At 38.7% G+C, this 16,169-nt stretch overlaps 1 protein-coding gene across 1 annotated transcript in view; it reads right to left on the bottom strand.

Moving 5' to 3' along the window:
• CNGA3 (cyclic nucleotide gated channel subunit alpha 3) overlaps positions 1-16,169 on the bottom strand; it is a 36,870-nt gene that overhangs the window by 5,712 nt on the left and 14,989 nt on the right. Inside the window, exons 2-8 of the mRNA XM_060769798.2 lie at positions 14,805-14,936; positions 11,821-11,940; positions 10,237-10,407; positions 8,437-8,490; positions 5,561-5,749; positions 4,089-4,196; positions 2,460-2,566 (exon numbers count right to left, since the gene is read on the bottom strand). Of these exons, the coding sequence (XP_060625781.2) occupies positions 2,460-2,566; positions 4,089-4,196; positions 5,561-5,749; positions 8,437-8,490; positions 10,237-10,407; positions 11,821-11,940; positions 14,805-14,905 (850 nt within the window). The 5' untranslated portion in view covers positions 14,906-14,936. The remainder of the gene's footprint in view (positions 1-2,459; positions 2,567-4,088; positions 4,197-5,560; positions 5,750-8,436; positions 8,491-10,236; positions 10,408-11,820; positions 11,941-14,804; positions 14,937-16,169) is intronic.

The following is a 16,169-nucleotide window of genomic DNA, read 5'->3' on the forward strand; positions in this document are numbered from 1 at the left end:
TCTCCAGAGACAGAAGTTAGAATTTAATGCCTGTGCCTTTAAGGATATGGGAGGGGAAAGTTATTTTACAGTTAGGCAGATCAGTTGGAGTCAAGGTGTGGAAGGAAACAGAGGGATAGAAAGTGCACAGAAATTCACAGCCAGTCGGAGATAAATAGATAGTTAGATAGTTATAGTTATATAGATAGAAGTAAGATATAGATAGTGATATTGTGGCATAGATAGTAAAGTAGTAGTAGTCATATCTAATATCTATATAGTAAAACAACGACAGTCACATTTTGAGTTTAAGAACAGGGCAGCAGAAGCTTAAATACCAGAGAGCAAGGAGGAAATACGATCAAAAAGGCTCAGCGTCATAATGGACGAAGCGATAGCTCCCCCTGTGGCTGAATTGAGGAACCTCCAGGATATAAAGTGGAAGAACTGCTGAATGGCCTCTATCTGTCTGTCTGTATGTATGTCTTGTATGTCAAAAACGGCATTGAATGTTTGCCTTGTATATGTGCATTGTGATCCGCCCTGAGTCCCCTTCGGAGTGAGAAGGGTGGAATATAAATACAGAAAGTAAATAAATAAATAATAGGATTTCCTTTTCACAAAGACTTTTCAGTGGCAACTAGAGAAAGGAAATTCAGTTTGTTTCAATGAAATGTTGTTTTACTTTACACTAGCTGTACTCTACTCATGCATTGCTGTGGCCAACCTTCCCTCATTCTTTCTCTCTTCCTTTCTTTCTCTCCTTCCTTCCTTTCCTCTTCCTTCCTTCCTTTTTTTTTCTTTCATTCTGTCCTTCCTTCCTTCTCTTCCTTTTCCCTTCCTCCCCCCCTTTTCTTTCTCTTTCCCTTTCTCCCCTTTCTTCCTTCTCTACCTATTCTTGGACTGCAACTCCCAGCAGTCCTCCTGATTGATGGATCTATCTACCTACCTATCTAACTCTATCCAATCTATCTATCTGTAGGATTGCTGGGAGTTGCAGTCCAGAAATAGGAAATTGGAAATATGCAGGGATTAAGATGCTCTCAAAGAAATCCAAGGAGAAGAAAGCTTTCAGCTTGGAAACATTGCATTTGGATCATCCTCCTCTCCTAAAGGACCTGGTCTAGGGGATGCTGGGAGCTGAAGTCCGGAAGAGAGTGTGGATATGCTTTTGTATGTTTTGTTTGTCAGGGGGAGTTGTTTTTCCACATGTACTGTAGAATCTTTTTGCTTTTTTTGGCCTTTTTAAGTCCCTTCTGTTGTGTTTTCCAGTGTTTTTATGAGTGATGGGCACTCATTGGCCTGATAGGTGTATTGTGCCCAAATTTTGTGTGAATTCGTCCAGTGGTTTTTGAGTTATGTTAATCCCACAAATGAACATTACAATCCAACCTCATAGCAACTCAGAGGCAGAAGAGGACCTATCCTACAGTTCACTCAAAAATGTTTATTCAGAGGAAGTTTGTCATTGCCTACCTTTGAAGTTGAGAGAGTGTGACTTGCCCAGACTTGTCATACATTGGGTTTCTATAGCTAAACACTGATAACAAACCCTGGTCTCCCAATGTCTTAATCCAACACTCCAATCTCTGCATAATAGTAATAATAATAATAATAATAATAATAATAATAATAATAATAGAAAAAATGGATTATTGATGTCGCCATTCCAGGTGACAATGGCATTGAGGAAAAACAACAGGAAAAACTCAGCAATTATCAGGACCTCAAAAACTGCAAAGGCTCTGGCATCAACCAGTCCAGGTGGTCCCAGTGGTCATCGGCACACTGGGTGCCGTGCCAAAAGATCTCAGCCGGCATTTGGAAATAATAAACATTTACAAAATCATGATCTGTCAACTACAAACGCCATCTTACTTGGATCTGCTTGCATCATTCGAAAATACAAAGTCCTAGACACTTGGGAAGTGTTCAACTTGTGATTTTGTGATACAAAATCCAGCATATATATCACATTTGCTGTCATGTACTGTGTTTTTGTGTCAGTAAAATAATAATAATAATAATACTTTATTTATAATCTGTCCTATCTCCCTGAGGAGATCATGCTGGCAATCCCATCAGTAAGTAAATAATAATTGAATAAAGAGGTCAGAATTCTGAAAAGTTTGTTTTTAGGTAAAAGATTACTGAAAGATCCATGGAATTGCTATCCACAAATAAATGAGCAACACTTTTTTTTCCTTCCAAGCAGCAATCTTCATTTTCTCTAAGGTTTTCAGACAATTCCCACCTGTGCCACATAGCATTATCAACAATAAAGGGCTGTGGGAATGAAAACTCAAGCATGGGTGGGAGGAGGGGGTCCAAGTTTCTGCACTGCTGCACTGTATGAGCTCAGATGTCTGCCTCTGCCTTTCTGATTCTTCTGTTTTAATCCAGTCTCACCAACACTTTTTTTAAAAGGAGCCATTACTACATTTCTGTGGTGGGAAAATGCCGAGAATGAAAGAGCATACCTGTCCTAAATCTGACAAATGTGTCCATGATGTAGATGGCATCAGAGGAATAATCCAAAATCATCCAGAGTGTAAGGTTTTCCATTTGGAGCTCATCAAAGCAGGCTCTAGAAAGAACAGGAAATTTGATCAGAACTAGCTTCTTGTCCAGGGAATATAAATACCGCAAAAGTCACTAGAGCCTATTCTAAGCAGGGCCAACCTTCAGAAGTACTAGATGGGAGACCACAAATTAATTGTGTTATCTTTGAAAGGAAAGAACTAGCAGCGCCATCTTTAAGTATTCATTGCCTAAGAAAAATCTGTGAAATGCATGGGGTCACCACAAGCCAACAGGCAATTTTAGCCACATACCTACACACACCCCTGAACCCAGTAGATGTCAGTGAATAAAATAACATCCTTCCTTCCCTCTCTTCCTTTTCCCTTCCTCACCCCCCTTCTTTTTTTTTTCTTTCTTTTCCTCTTTCTCACTTTTCTTCAACTGAAATGATGAAGCTGGCTATTTTCCTAAGTGTGTCCTCCTAGTGTAGAAGGGATAAGAAAACCAAGAAAAATGACATGTTTATGTGCACGGCATTAAGCGAGTAATGAGGTGGAGAGGAAGGCGATGGCCACTGGTTGCAAAGCTGTGCCTAAGGAATGCAGCTCTCCTGAACCCACGAGATGGCGCCCACAGGCCACAGAAAGTATGGATATTGCTTCCACAGATCTGGGATGTTTTCCGAGATGCTTCAAAAAGATCTGTGTTTACACAGAGCAAATGGGGAAAGAACATTAAGGTATATGAACCACTGTCTTAAAGGACTTGCCCAAAATAAATAGATGGACAGAGAGAGAGATAAAAGGCCTAATGAGTTGAAGGGCAAGTGGTCTTATATTGATCTGATAGTTTGGCAGATATGTTGAACTACAAGCCCCATGACCTCCAGTCAGCCTGGACAGAAGGATGGCACATATGGAGAAAGCTTGTCAAGGAGAGTAAGGAATCTCTATTGTACAGGCAGCTCCTAACATGCTTTAAAGGGGGGAAAGTAGTCTTGGAGATTGTTTTTCTCAATAAATTCCTACATTATTTCTGCAGTTTGTTTTGGGGGGGGTTGGGGGGGTTGTGTCAGGAGCGATTTGAGAAACTGCAAGTCACTTCTGGTGTGAGATAATTTCTGCAGTGAGATAATGCAAGTGAATAAAAATCTTCTTGTTTAAAAAATGAAACCATGATGGAGCGAGGAAAGGGAAACCACAACCCAGCAATGAATATTAGAGTTGTGCTACTTAAAGTGGTAGTCCATGGACCATTGTTAGTCATGAGCCCTCAGCTGCCAATCCCTGGAATGGTTCCAGGAAAGAAAAAAACAGGCATAGGCAATGGGCACAAATATGACTATGAAAAGAGCATGCTAGTCCCCCACATCGGAAAGCGTAAGAAGTACTGAATTAGATACATGCCAAGAGCGTGCTAGTCCCCCACATCGAAAAGCGTAAGAAGTACTGAATTAGATACACTCCTGGCCCCATCCTAGCAAATCTAAGAAGTGTTGTAGAAACCTAATCAAAAGCTGAAACCAAAAGCAGGAGAAAGAAAAATAATTGCAACAACAAAAACAAACATAAAAGACTTATCCTTACCTACAAACTAACAAACACCAGTTATAGAAGACTGGTGTTGCAATTATGGTTAGCCACCTGTAATACAGGTTGCTGGAAGGATCCATCACAAAGACTTCTTTCTTCTTTCTGGAAAATGGAAACATACCGGTATGTAAATAAACATGAAATGTCATAGGACCAGGGGCAGCTGGTGGTTTCCTGTCTGCCCAGCAGTTTGTTTTGTGCACATACCAAACTTTTAAAGAGCTATCCAAAGCGCTGAATCCCATTTCCCCAAACAGCTTCACTGCCTTTAAAGTTCAGATTAAAACCCAGAACAACTCATGACTCCCACAGACATGTAAGCCATCACTGACACCAACTCTCCATGTATCATTGCTCACTCTTTCAGCAGAACACTTCTATGATTGCAGCGTCAAAAGATAATTTAATTTAGGACTGATAAGAACCCATGGCACCAGGGCAGTTCAACACCTACAGAAGTGATATCCTCATTCATCAGCAAAACTGGTGGTATGCTTTTGTCTAAATACACTGGAATGTACTTAATTATACACTTCAATCCAAAGTGTTCTCTGGACCATGAGGCTTGAATTGATGAAACTTAAACGGATAGAAGGCCAGTAATGTCCATACAGATGTAAAAACCTTTCCCGTCAAATTACCAAATACAGTCTTCTTCAAGTTGGGCTACATAAAACCACACCAGACCAAAAAGAAGAGGAATTTTGGCTAGTCCTCGTGATTTTAGGGGCATTATGTATTTATGTATGTATGGCCTTATGTATTTTACCATGAACATAGTACTATGTCACTATAGATAGACAGACAGATATCACATTCATAAACAAATAAGGACAGAAGTAACCTGAAGAATTTTCTTAAGCAAGTTAGCTACTAGAGAGCTGACTACTATCACAACATATCTATTACTACAAGCTTACTACCAGTGTGTAAAGTACACTACTAATACTATTGTTTGATGGTTTGTCTAGCAGCAGAGTGTACAAAACACACTTGGGGTGTAATCTTTGCAACATACGTCCTGGAATCAGACTTCACTTTGCCTTCAATGCACACCATTTCATTAAACATCTTCTTGTCATGACATTGTAAAGAAACAAATCCTCATGAATGAGCATGCTTTTAAGAATTCACAAATACTGTTGTGATTCTAAGGAGATTAAAAAAGATGTATATTCCTCTGAATTCAAGAAACATTCCTATGTAAACATGGGTCGCGTGGTGAACATCAATCTAATACACATACAATTCTAAGTCCCATTGAATTCAGTGGTGTTTACTTCCCAGCTAACATAGAAAGGTTGATAGTGCAGAGGGCAATAATTTGGTTAGGAATAATATCCACGTGTTTCCATTTGCTCAGTCTTGTATCAAAAGTGGGCTTGATGTTGATTAGTCATGCCCTGCTGAGAGTCCTATTGGGCAGGAAGTTTGTTGCAAAGATACAGCCTTTCCAGTATACTTACTCTTCTTCCTTCTTTTTGTCATCCTTTTTGACATCTTTTTTCTCCTCTTTTTTCTCCTCTTTTTTCTCCTCTTTCTTTTCCTCCTCCTTTTTCTCCTCCTTTTTCTCCTCCTCCTTTTTCTCCTCCTTTTTCTCCTCCTTTTTCTCCTCCTTTTTCTCCTCCTTAACCTCTTTCTTCTCTTCCTTCTTTCTGCATAATACAGTGTAATAAACTTAGCAAAATTCAGAGTTTACCAACACCTAGTCTTAATGCAGTATATTGGATATCAGATAGATTTGAAGAAGCCAGCCTAAAATCACCAAAAGTGCAATTCATGCAGAAAAATCTGGATTACATATATTGATAGTATTGACACATACTGGGAAATCAGCTAGCTACACAGGGAAAAGAGGTGGCTGATTTGATAAGAGACTTGCTCACTCTTTAGGAACTTGTTAGTTATGTATACATTTCCAAGTCTATACTTCCAAACCTAAACCAGGTTTGGTAATTCAGAGTTGGAAAGAACTTCAGAGATACCCTAATTCAGACCCTGAATGAAGTCCACTGCTGCAACGGCCTTTTAGATATTTGATTCTTTTCGCTTTTTAAAATCCTACTTCTCTGATTTTATTTTGGAATCAATTCCAGCATGAGCACTGGATTAATCCCAAGTGAAACACTCGGGCATTTAGCCTTATTTCCTGATCAAACTGTGAAATCCTGTCTTAATTAAATGCCATTGAATTATTTCTAAGTACTGTATATACTCGAGTCTAAGCCTAGTTTTTCAGCCCTTTTTTTAGGCTAAAAAAGTTCTCCTAGGCTTATACTCGAGTCAAGGTTATTTATTATTTTACTCTGTTATTAGTATTTTTTGTTACATTTATTATTTTACTCTATTTATTATTATTACCTTTACATTATTTTACTGTACTATTATTTTATTACATTTATTATTTTACTCTATATATTATTATTACATTTATTATTTTACTCTATTACTATTGTTGTTGTTGTTGTTGCATTTATTATTTTACTCTCTTTATTATTATTGGAAGGATACGTAAGCACATTAACATTGAAGAAGATTAGAATAATGGTTTCATCAGAGCTGGATAGTCTTATCTTAAATTACAGTTTTATGCAAATACACAAAAACATTTAACCTACTTATGATTTTCAGTAGCAGCTGCATTTTTTCACCCTTGGCTTATACTCAAGTCAATACATTTTCCAAGTTTCTTGTGGTAAAATTAGGTGCCTCGGCTTATATTTGTATAGGCTTATACTTGAGTATATACGGTAACTCTGCACAGATTTGCACTGCACTTGAGAGGGAAAAAGGAAGAGGAGGAGGATCCAGCAGTACCTTTATGACTGACCTGTTCTAACATAAGCTTTATGGGATTTCAAGCAACTATTCCAGATACACTGATGGAATTAATATTAAAGCTACATGGATAGCATAATAGGATACAGAAATATGTAATTTGTGACATGGCTGTAAATCTTCTGTAGGATTATACAGAACTGTCAGGCTTTTTATGCTACCACAGAATAACCTAGCCATCTCTTTGGAAACGACTGCACTTAGTCTTTCCTTACCCAGCAATTTATTACAATTTGTTACTTTTGACAGCTGTTAGCTGACCTGGGAGCACAGCTATGGAAAGCTTAAAATTTGACAAAAATGGAAAAACCCTCATTCTCACTGCTATAATCACAATGTCCAGAATTTTCTGTGCTGTGAATCGTGGCCAGCTCAGTTCCTTTGGTGGTACTGCAAGGAGGGTAGAGTTTCATGGGCTTAGTGAGAAAATGTTGTTAGACAACACAGACCCTTGGGAGAACATAGAGTGAGGAGCTAACCCTAATGCAGCTTTCCCTCTGCCCCATACAAGTAAATAAGGAAGGCAGGAATTAAAGAACAGCTGTTGTTTAATCCCCAAGGAAATAACACCACAAGCTACGAAGCGAAGTAAAGGAGTTTAGGATGTAAATCAAGGTGGAAATAAATTGTTGCTGTTTGAAGAGTAGATGAACAAACAGCTTGAAATGTGTTCCTTTGGGGGAAAATACCTTGCAGGATGTTAAAATATAAAAATAATAGATATGGTGACAGGCAAATTGAAGATGCACACAGAGAGAGTGTGATATACAGACGGTCTGAAATCCTGCACTGTAGATAAATAAATATAACATTTTTCTCCACTCCTGCAAGACTTGTCTTCAGGGTCCACAGCCATTTAGTAGCCAGTGGAAGGTAAAGTGTGCATGTGAAGGAACAGCTTGGTATGCCCTGATAATCAATCACAAAATGACCAGGGCAATAGCTGAGGACCCCTGGAAGTTCTCCAGAAGTCCAGGAGAAAGATGTCATCATTTTGCATGCAACTACAGGGACACAACAGTTTTTTAAAAATAGTATATCCTCTTCTCCAATGACAACTAAAGAGTTGTGTTGAGCAGCGTCTCATGGGTAATAGCTGAGATTCGAGCGGGGAGTGTCAGGGCATAAGTGGAGCTTTCCCCACTGATACTATCATATATTCCTTATAGGATGTCAGGCACAGACTTAAAAGAGCATAAGGATTACATGGTATGTCCCCTCCACATATATACACACATACCCAATAATTGGAGAAGTTATTGGAGAAAGTCCAAAAAACTCCAATTATTGAAGAAATTGAGAAATGCTTTAAGAAGAAAATGGAGTGCTTGTCTTCTACAGAGGAAAAAAATGCTATTGTGAAAGCTTTTATTTTTTGCTGAAGTTTAGTTTGAAGGGAAGGAAATGAACAAGAAAGCTACCCTACTGGTTTTCACATTTTATTAAAGGGAGGGTAAGGATTAGGAGAGACAAGGCAAAACCAGATTGTCCGTGTTGTACTTACTCTTCATTAGTGTTGTTGGAGTAGTTGATGTTAAATCTGGCCAAAGCCCATTGACTATCATGAGTTAAAACAAATGAGTGGATAAAGAAATGAATGAATAAATGAATGAATGAACGAAGGAGCAATATGAAAAACAACACAAACAAATATCTCAGTCACGATATTAGCAGGGATCATCACCACACAATCACTGGCTGAACTGTTAGTCCTTCTCCCATATGCTGAAAAGATTAAGGAGGTCAACCTTGACCGCAGCACTAAGCTCCTTTGCATAACCATCCAGGGCACCCATTTGCCCCCAGTCACGTGCTGCCTACACACGTTGTGTTCATGCCTGGTGTCTGAAGCACTTTAGCCTGGTCTCAGGCGTATTAATGCTTGACAGTTGAGGATCTGGCTATTTATAGCCTCTGTTTGGCTACAGCTCCTAAATGTTCCCCAAGCTTTTCCCACGACCCTAAAAGCAACATTGGCAAGAAATGCCTCCTCTTGCTACAAAGCCCACAGCCAGTGAGAAACATGGCTCCAATGCTGCAAATCCATAATAATAATAAAAGTATTGAGAGGGGATATATTTGCTGTTTGTGGGGAGTTTTAAAAGCAATGAGTAATGGGTTAGTTTGGTATCCTGTATCTGATGAAACAGACATAATAGAGCTTCATAATTCCAAGCTGTGATTCTTTCTCCAGGCATAAGTTAACACAGAAGAAGCAAAGACCTGCAATGTATGGATTTCTGTATCAGCCCTACTTAAAAAAAAAAAGACTAAAACAAGAGAACAGTTTAACTAACCTAATGAAGCCAGGAAATTCCTTGTTATTATCACTGATATATATGAATGCACACACATCGATTTGTCCCTCTTTCTAAGTTACCCAACAATGGAAAAGACAATAAAAATGAAATAAATACAAAATTTTAAAAGGCCCTTGTGTGATCTAAAGATGCCCTGTTCACATGAACAGAAAAAGTAAAGAGATGCTTTTGAGATATTTTTATTTATTTATTTATTTACTTTTTTTTTATCCCTTCTTTCTCCCAAGGTGGCTAACAACCAACATGACACAATACAAATTCAAAAGAGAGCCAATGCATTGCAATATGAATATAAAAATTAAAAAGCAATCAAATCTTTTGTCATTAAGTATAATGACAATATATTCAATTAAAATACAGCAAAAATGATTAAAACTACATTTAAAAACTACAGAACTCCACCACTCTCACCCCAAATGCCACTCGCAACCCAATCCTCATTCCTGATGGTGGCGTGTTGTGACACAGTTCCTCAAATCTAATTATCTGCACCAAAGAGATCTCAGTTGAATTTTTAAATTTCTTCTTCAGTAGAATGGAACCTGAGAAATAAGTTATACATAATATATATGTCCAGATCTTGCCTAATGTGAAATATCTGGGGAAAATTAAGAGACCAGAGGCTGGGGAGGGTTTCAATGTTAATACATAACACTGCTCTGCTCTGCCCCTTCCAGTGTATGGGCCCTTGAAGCCTATCTTTTGTCTCTTCACATTCCCCATTTCACTCTTTACACTTCTGCACAGTCACTGAAAGTTATCAGTATAAACATTAAGCCACTCAAATGTAAATGAAGGACCATCAGTTTGAGATGGGCTCTTGTCTGAAATACAGCATTTTGGACTAACTCTAGTTTAGAGCTGTTGTCAAAAAAAAGTAACCCTTTCCAGGCTTTGGGTCCAGTACAACATTCAATCAAAGTCAATGACAACATTCATGTTTTCTAAATGCAACATTCAAAATCAGTGCTTGACCCGCTTACTTTTTCAATCCATCTGCATCTTCATAGTTCAACTGAGAGATGCTATCTCTGCTTGAAAAATCTTTGAGCTCAGGCCCTCGGATACGTTCAAGGAAAGAATCCGGCCTTTGGTCTTCATGGTGCAGGTTTCTCCTGGCCCAGGATCTCAGCGACAATACAAGCCATGATAATCTGAAAGACAAGAGGGACAAAGAATTATTGCAAAGTGAATTTGACTTAGTTAACAACTGCATAGAGTGCTTCACAAAGGTGGCACTCTGAATTCCCTACAGATATCAGTACAGTTATGTCACCATAGTCCCACCTGCAACTTTTGGGAGTGGTTCATACCTCTCTTTTCATTTGATCTAACCACAAATCAGCAAGCACCATCATTTTTGCAATTAATTTGGGGGGGGGGGAGAGAATCCACCTGGAACCAGTGATCTTCCTTTCCCTTGGAGCCCCATAGCCAAGAAACTTCTTTCACAGAGAAGGAGAAACCTTTGGAGTTCTCTTTGCAGTATCTCCAAGGGTGACAAGGAGGAATGGAAGGGAAAGGTGTTTGATCACTCTGGAATCAGATTAAATCTAGGCTAAAGGTATTTTGTGGCTAACCAAATTATCCACGCTTTATCAAAACTGTCCTATTCACAAGATCTTAAACTCCTCACAGGATAAGATCATATGAGCTATAATTTACTTTTGTCCAACTACTGTTGCGCAGAAATGAATCTTCAGTAGGGATATGAAAGGGCTATTTTAATATTTTGCCAACAGAATAATCAGAGTTTGGGAAAGTTACTTTTTTGGATTATTACAGCTCAGAGAATTTCCCAGTCAGCATGGCTGCCATCATCATAATCACCACCATCACCATCTCAGTTTCAGCATTTACCAGTTATTATTAATATTGCTATTGAAGCTCTGGAAATGAAGTCATAACAATTTTAATAAAATCTACATGCACGAACTTCCATGAATGAGTTTTACCCACAACAAAAGCAATGTTTAAGAGAACAAACTATACTGTGTGGACTGCCAAACTTGCTGATCCATCAGTCTCTGTCTTGCTTTTCTATCTGTAAAGATTCTGGTTTACCACTGTCTTCAAGTGAGAGTTTAGCATAGCTAAATATAAAATATGACCGTATGGCTCAGCCAGAAAGCCAAAAGAAATTTAGCCAAGAACAAGTTTTCACGGTCCCTTTAATGACCTCTCATTAAACAGAGAAGAATGAGTGGGTTGTTGTAGGTTTTTCCGGGCTATATGGCCATGTTCTAGAGGCCATGTTCTACATGGCCATATAGCCCGGAAAAACCTACAACAACCCATAATTCCAGCCATGAAAGCCTTCGACAATACAGAGAAGAATGAGCTTTCATGCCATTTTTAAACTATCCAATACAAGGGAACATACTGAAACTAGAAGACCAAAGGGTACAGACCAACTTACCCTTCGTTTCATTTCTAATAGTTCAACATGAGCTAAGCTTGTTTCATAGGCAATATTGTTGCTTATCTTTGCTGCAACAACTTGTTTCCAGTACAAATCTCAATCTCTTGTAAGGTCACTGTGCTGACGCTATGAAAATGATGCTTACCTAGCCATTGCTCCACTGCCGGTGAAGGAATTCCTTCGAGATTCAGGCAGGCCACCGGTCTCCATGGAAATGACTTTCTGCAATTCTGAAGAGGTGTCCTCCTCACACAGCGAGTGGGTCCTTCAGAGCCAAATAGTAAAAGAAGAAGAAGAAGAAAAAGCATTGAATCTCTTTTGAGATTTGTATTGTATTCTTGAAGCCCTTTCCAGTCAGGCAACTGTGGAAGAACATGCATGTGTTGCTCAATCATGGATAGTACTACTGTCATGAGTGATGTTGCAGAAATCACCAAGCATTAATCATCTTCTGCTTGAGTTATCCATCTGTGAGTGGTGTCATGGAAAGATTTTGTGAGAAATGATTTCTGACAGATACATCATCTACATGTTTATTAGATTTTTTTTCCACTAGATCCATTTGAGATGGCTAAAGCAGTGCATAAGAGGTGAATGAAATTCAAATGTCCCCTGAAATTAGCATTCCAGTCAAGAAGCTCAGCAGATACTCCAATCCACCCAAGAAAGGAAGTACAAGGTAAAATGCCCTTCCTTGCCTAAGACATATGCTAGTAGGCTAGCATTTGGGCATCGAGTGCACATAGTACATTTAATATTCTTCGTCTTGTTTTGTTTTCACTGTTACCCATTGAGATAGGTCACTGGTACAGTGGGACTTTGGTGTCTGCTGGAATTTGGTTGCAGGACCCCAAAATCCAGAAATGTTCAAGTTCCATTATATAAAATGGCGGCCCTTGTATAAAATGGCAAAATTGAGGTTCATTTGGGGGATTTTTATAAGTGCTAAGATTCTAGAGTTGTGGGTGCAAGCATATGAAAATCAACTGTTTTTTCCCATTTTATAGGTAGTGAATAACAGTAAATAATCACATCTATAGTTGAATGCATATACAATTTCCAGATTCCCTCCAACTATGCTACATTATTCTATCCGTGTGTACTGATCTCTATAGCTTAGCCTATCCTTATCTATCAATGTATGACTTCCTCTTGGAAGCAAATTCTCTTGTAAGCAAAGGAGTTTATTTGGCCCTCTTCTTCATAGATCTCTTTGCACCCATGGCATGGGAAACATCTGAGAGATAATAAGTAACCACAACAAATGATCTTAAAATGCATGGCTTGGGTCTAGGATCTGCCTTCTGTGAAAGGAATGGCTATGCCTCCAACTTGTACATTAGTATATATAGTAGATGTTTATGAGAAGCTTTTCAGAATGAGTCAAACAGCATTTGTTAGTTTTTGCTCCTCTGCAAATGATAAACTGAGCTATACTTCTGGTTAAGATGAGTATCCCTTATTTGGAATTCCGAAATACCACAAAATCTGAAATTGTCCACATGGGTGGCTAAAATACTGGTAGTTCAGTGTACGCAGACTTTGTTTTATGCAGAAACATAAATGAATGTTATGTTTAGACTTGGAGACCATCTCCTAAATATCTCATTAGGTAAGTACAAGAAAAATAGGGAATTCCAAAACTCATGCTTCTGGTCACAAGCATTTTGGATAAGGGATACTCAACCTGTAACAACAATATTGATTCAATCAATAAAATGTGAATGGCACCCTAAAGAGTTAATGCAAAGATTATTGAGAACATAAGATGTGTTTTAACTTGTGAAAGTCAGTATATCACCAAATGTGAGGTCTACAGTAAAGTTACATTCCCCTCTCCCAATCTCAGAGGCTTGATGTGACTAAGTAACCCGTTGAATTTATTTTTTTCTTTGTTGAAAGAAAATTTTTGAGTGAAAAACTATCTGTGTACAACAGGTTATAGCATAATATAGAGATTAACATTCACACTAAAAAAGCAGTGTTCTTTATGGAATTACCACAAACTTCTTAAAGCAGTGATGGGTAAAAACACATCATGCTGGTTTAGGCTCCTCCATGGCTACGATTGTGGTTCACCGGAAATGATGTCATATCACTTCTAGTTATTTTTATACACCCTTTAAGATTTAACAGATGAAAATCAGGACAGGTCTAACCAAACAACATCAGAGTGTAGCCAAGATAGCAAATGTTATTAGTGAGGAAGAAGACACAAACTAGGAGACGCAGCAGAATTTTGCCACCCTGAGTCACCTTCGGGCTGATATGGGCAGGATAGAAATAGTGTAAATAAATAAATAAAATAATTGTGAAGGTCATGACTCTGCTGTTGAGTTAATTAAGTGAAAACTACTTTTTAAATTTTGAACTCAGTTTACAGCAACTGAATGAAAATGTGGACAGAGAGAGAAAGGGGGTGGGAGAAGGGGGGGAAGGAGATTAATTGTGACTGTCGCTAACAAATGAGAATAGTGGGAGTCTATGCCTTTCATGGTATATTAAGTACTGCATTTCACTGCATAATAGTCACCCTTCAAAAAAAGGGAGGTGCAACTATTATGCAGGGAAATGCAGGGCCTCCCTGGCTTGGCAGACAAATAAGGCCCCACACACTTTGCCTGCTGGCACACAGGGCAAACAAGACCTACTGGCAGCCAAAGGAAGCTCCATAGCCCATGCATGGTGGCAGGTGAGACCTAGGAGGCTGGCAGCTGAGGGAGGCCCCATAGCTCTTGCCAGCCAAAACTAGAAGGCCTCCTTTGGCTGGCAGCAGATAAACAAAGCCTTCTAGCTCTTCCTGGAAGGCACATGAGCAGGTAAAGACTCATCTGCCTGTGTGCTTTTCCCATGGAGGGATTTACTGCAGTGTATGTGACCCTTAGATAGTCCCAGACAGAAAATAGAGTCTGTACCTACCATAGTTGCCCACATTTGAGTTAGTTTGTAATTCAACCAAACACACCTACCTGGAATTAACCTGTATCAAATTCAGTGCAACATATAGTGAGTAGATATGTATTGAATTGCTCCATTATAAACTATACCCCCATATTGTTTCAATAATTAAGTCTGGTTTATTTTGTTGCATTTGGGGATACTAAATATTTCTATAGTAATTATTCTTACCTGACAAATCCATTTCCAAGTCTATCAGGTTCATTGTCAATGGATGTTAGAGACAGCCTATGGATGGCCGGGCAGGAGTGATAAGTGTCCACTTTAGCCATTTTGCTTTACATATCAGCCACCAAACGGTACCTGAAATACAAGGGGGGGAAATCTGCAAATTCTCCATCAAAAGAGGACATTCAAAATAACTTTTGTAAAAGTCAAGAAGGAAAAAAGGAGGAAAACTAAGCATGATTACTGTCACTGAAACCCTCATTCCACTCAACAATATTTAAACAACATAAAAAGATTATAGTATCTTGAATGGACAGAGAAATGTTCCAGAGTCCCAAATTTGATGGCAATGCTTGACATAGTCTCTCTTGTTACAGAGTCGATCCTTAGGAATTGTGGGAGTTGAAGTCCAAAACACCTGGAGGGCCAAAGTTTGCCTATGCCTATTCTAGACCATCTTAATTGACAATAGAAATAACAAAATGTAGGCCTGTGACTCTGTCACTTGACTTAGTCCAGATGTAAATTTGCAATGACTACAGGTGATATCATCCAGTCTGAATAAACCCTGCCATCAAACATCTACACCTCCCAACGTGACTTCTATGATATTATGGTATACCTGCTGAAAATTCTGTATTCTGGGTAGGAATTGAGAGAAGGTGATATAATATTAAAATTATCAAATTTAATGTAATTGGCCTCAGCCCAAAGTTGAATAAACCCACTGAAACAATGGGAGCACATTTGAAAGATCACTGTTTCAGAAAGTCTAGTATAGCAAGGATTAGCAATTAAATTTAGGCTTCTTTTAAAATAACTACGTGGCTCCCTGTAACAGCATGGTGTAATCTGTAGTGGGTTGAGTGGGAATATGGCTGGAGACCAGGATTTGAATCCCTGCACAGTTACAAAAACCTAAAAGGTGACATTGTATAAGTCACACTATGAGTCTTTGAGATAGGGATAAACAAACCTCAACTGTACAAATCTTGCCAAAAAAACTCATTATGCGTTTGCCTTAGGGTCACCATAAGCTGGGAAAAACTTGAAGACACAAAAGAACAACAATGTAGTTCTCTGTCTTAAAGTTGCATGCTCTAAGCAGGGTTCAGGAACTGCAGATAATGGGCTGCAGTTCTCACCTGCCTTAGCCAGGATCACCAATAGTGAGAGCTGAAGAGAGTTCCCGTCCAGCACTGTCTTGATGACCCCATGTTCATAAAAAATTGTCAGGACCTACTAAATACTTCTTGTATCAAAAAAGAGACTACACATAACTACACATGTCAGCCACTACTACAATTCGCACCACAACCTCTCATTCCATTCTCACAGGGTTCCTGTGAATGATTAAATGTGTGAAGT

The sequence above is a fragment of the Anolis sagrei genome, chromosome 3 (genome assembly GCF_037176765.1).
Source record: "Anolis sagrei isolate rAnoSag1 chromosome 3, rAnoSag1.mat, whole genome shotgun sequence".
Taxonomy (NCBI): Eukaryota; Metazoa; Chordata; class Lepidosauria; order Squamata; family Dactyloidae; genus Anolis; species Anolis sagrei.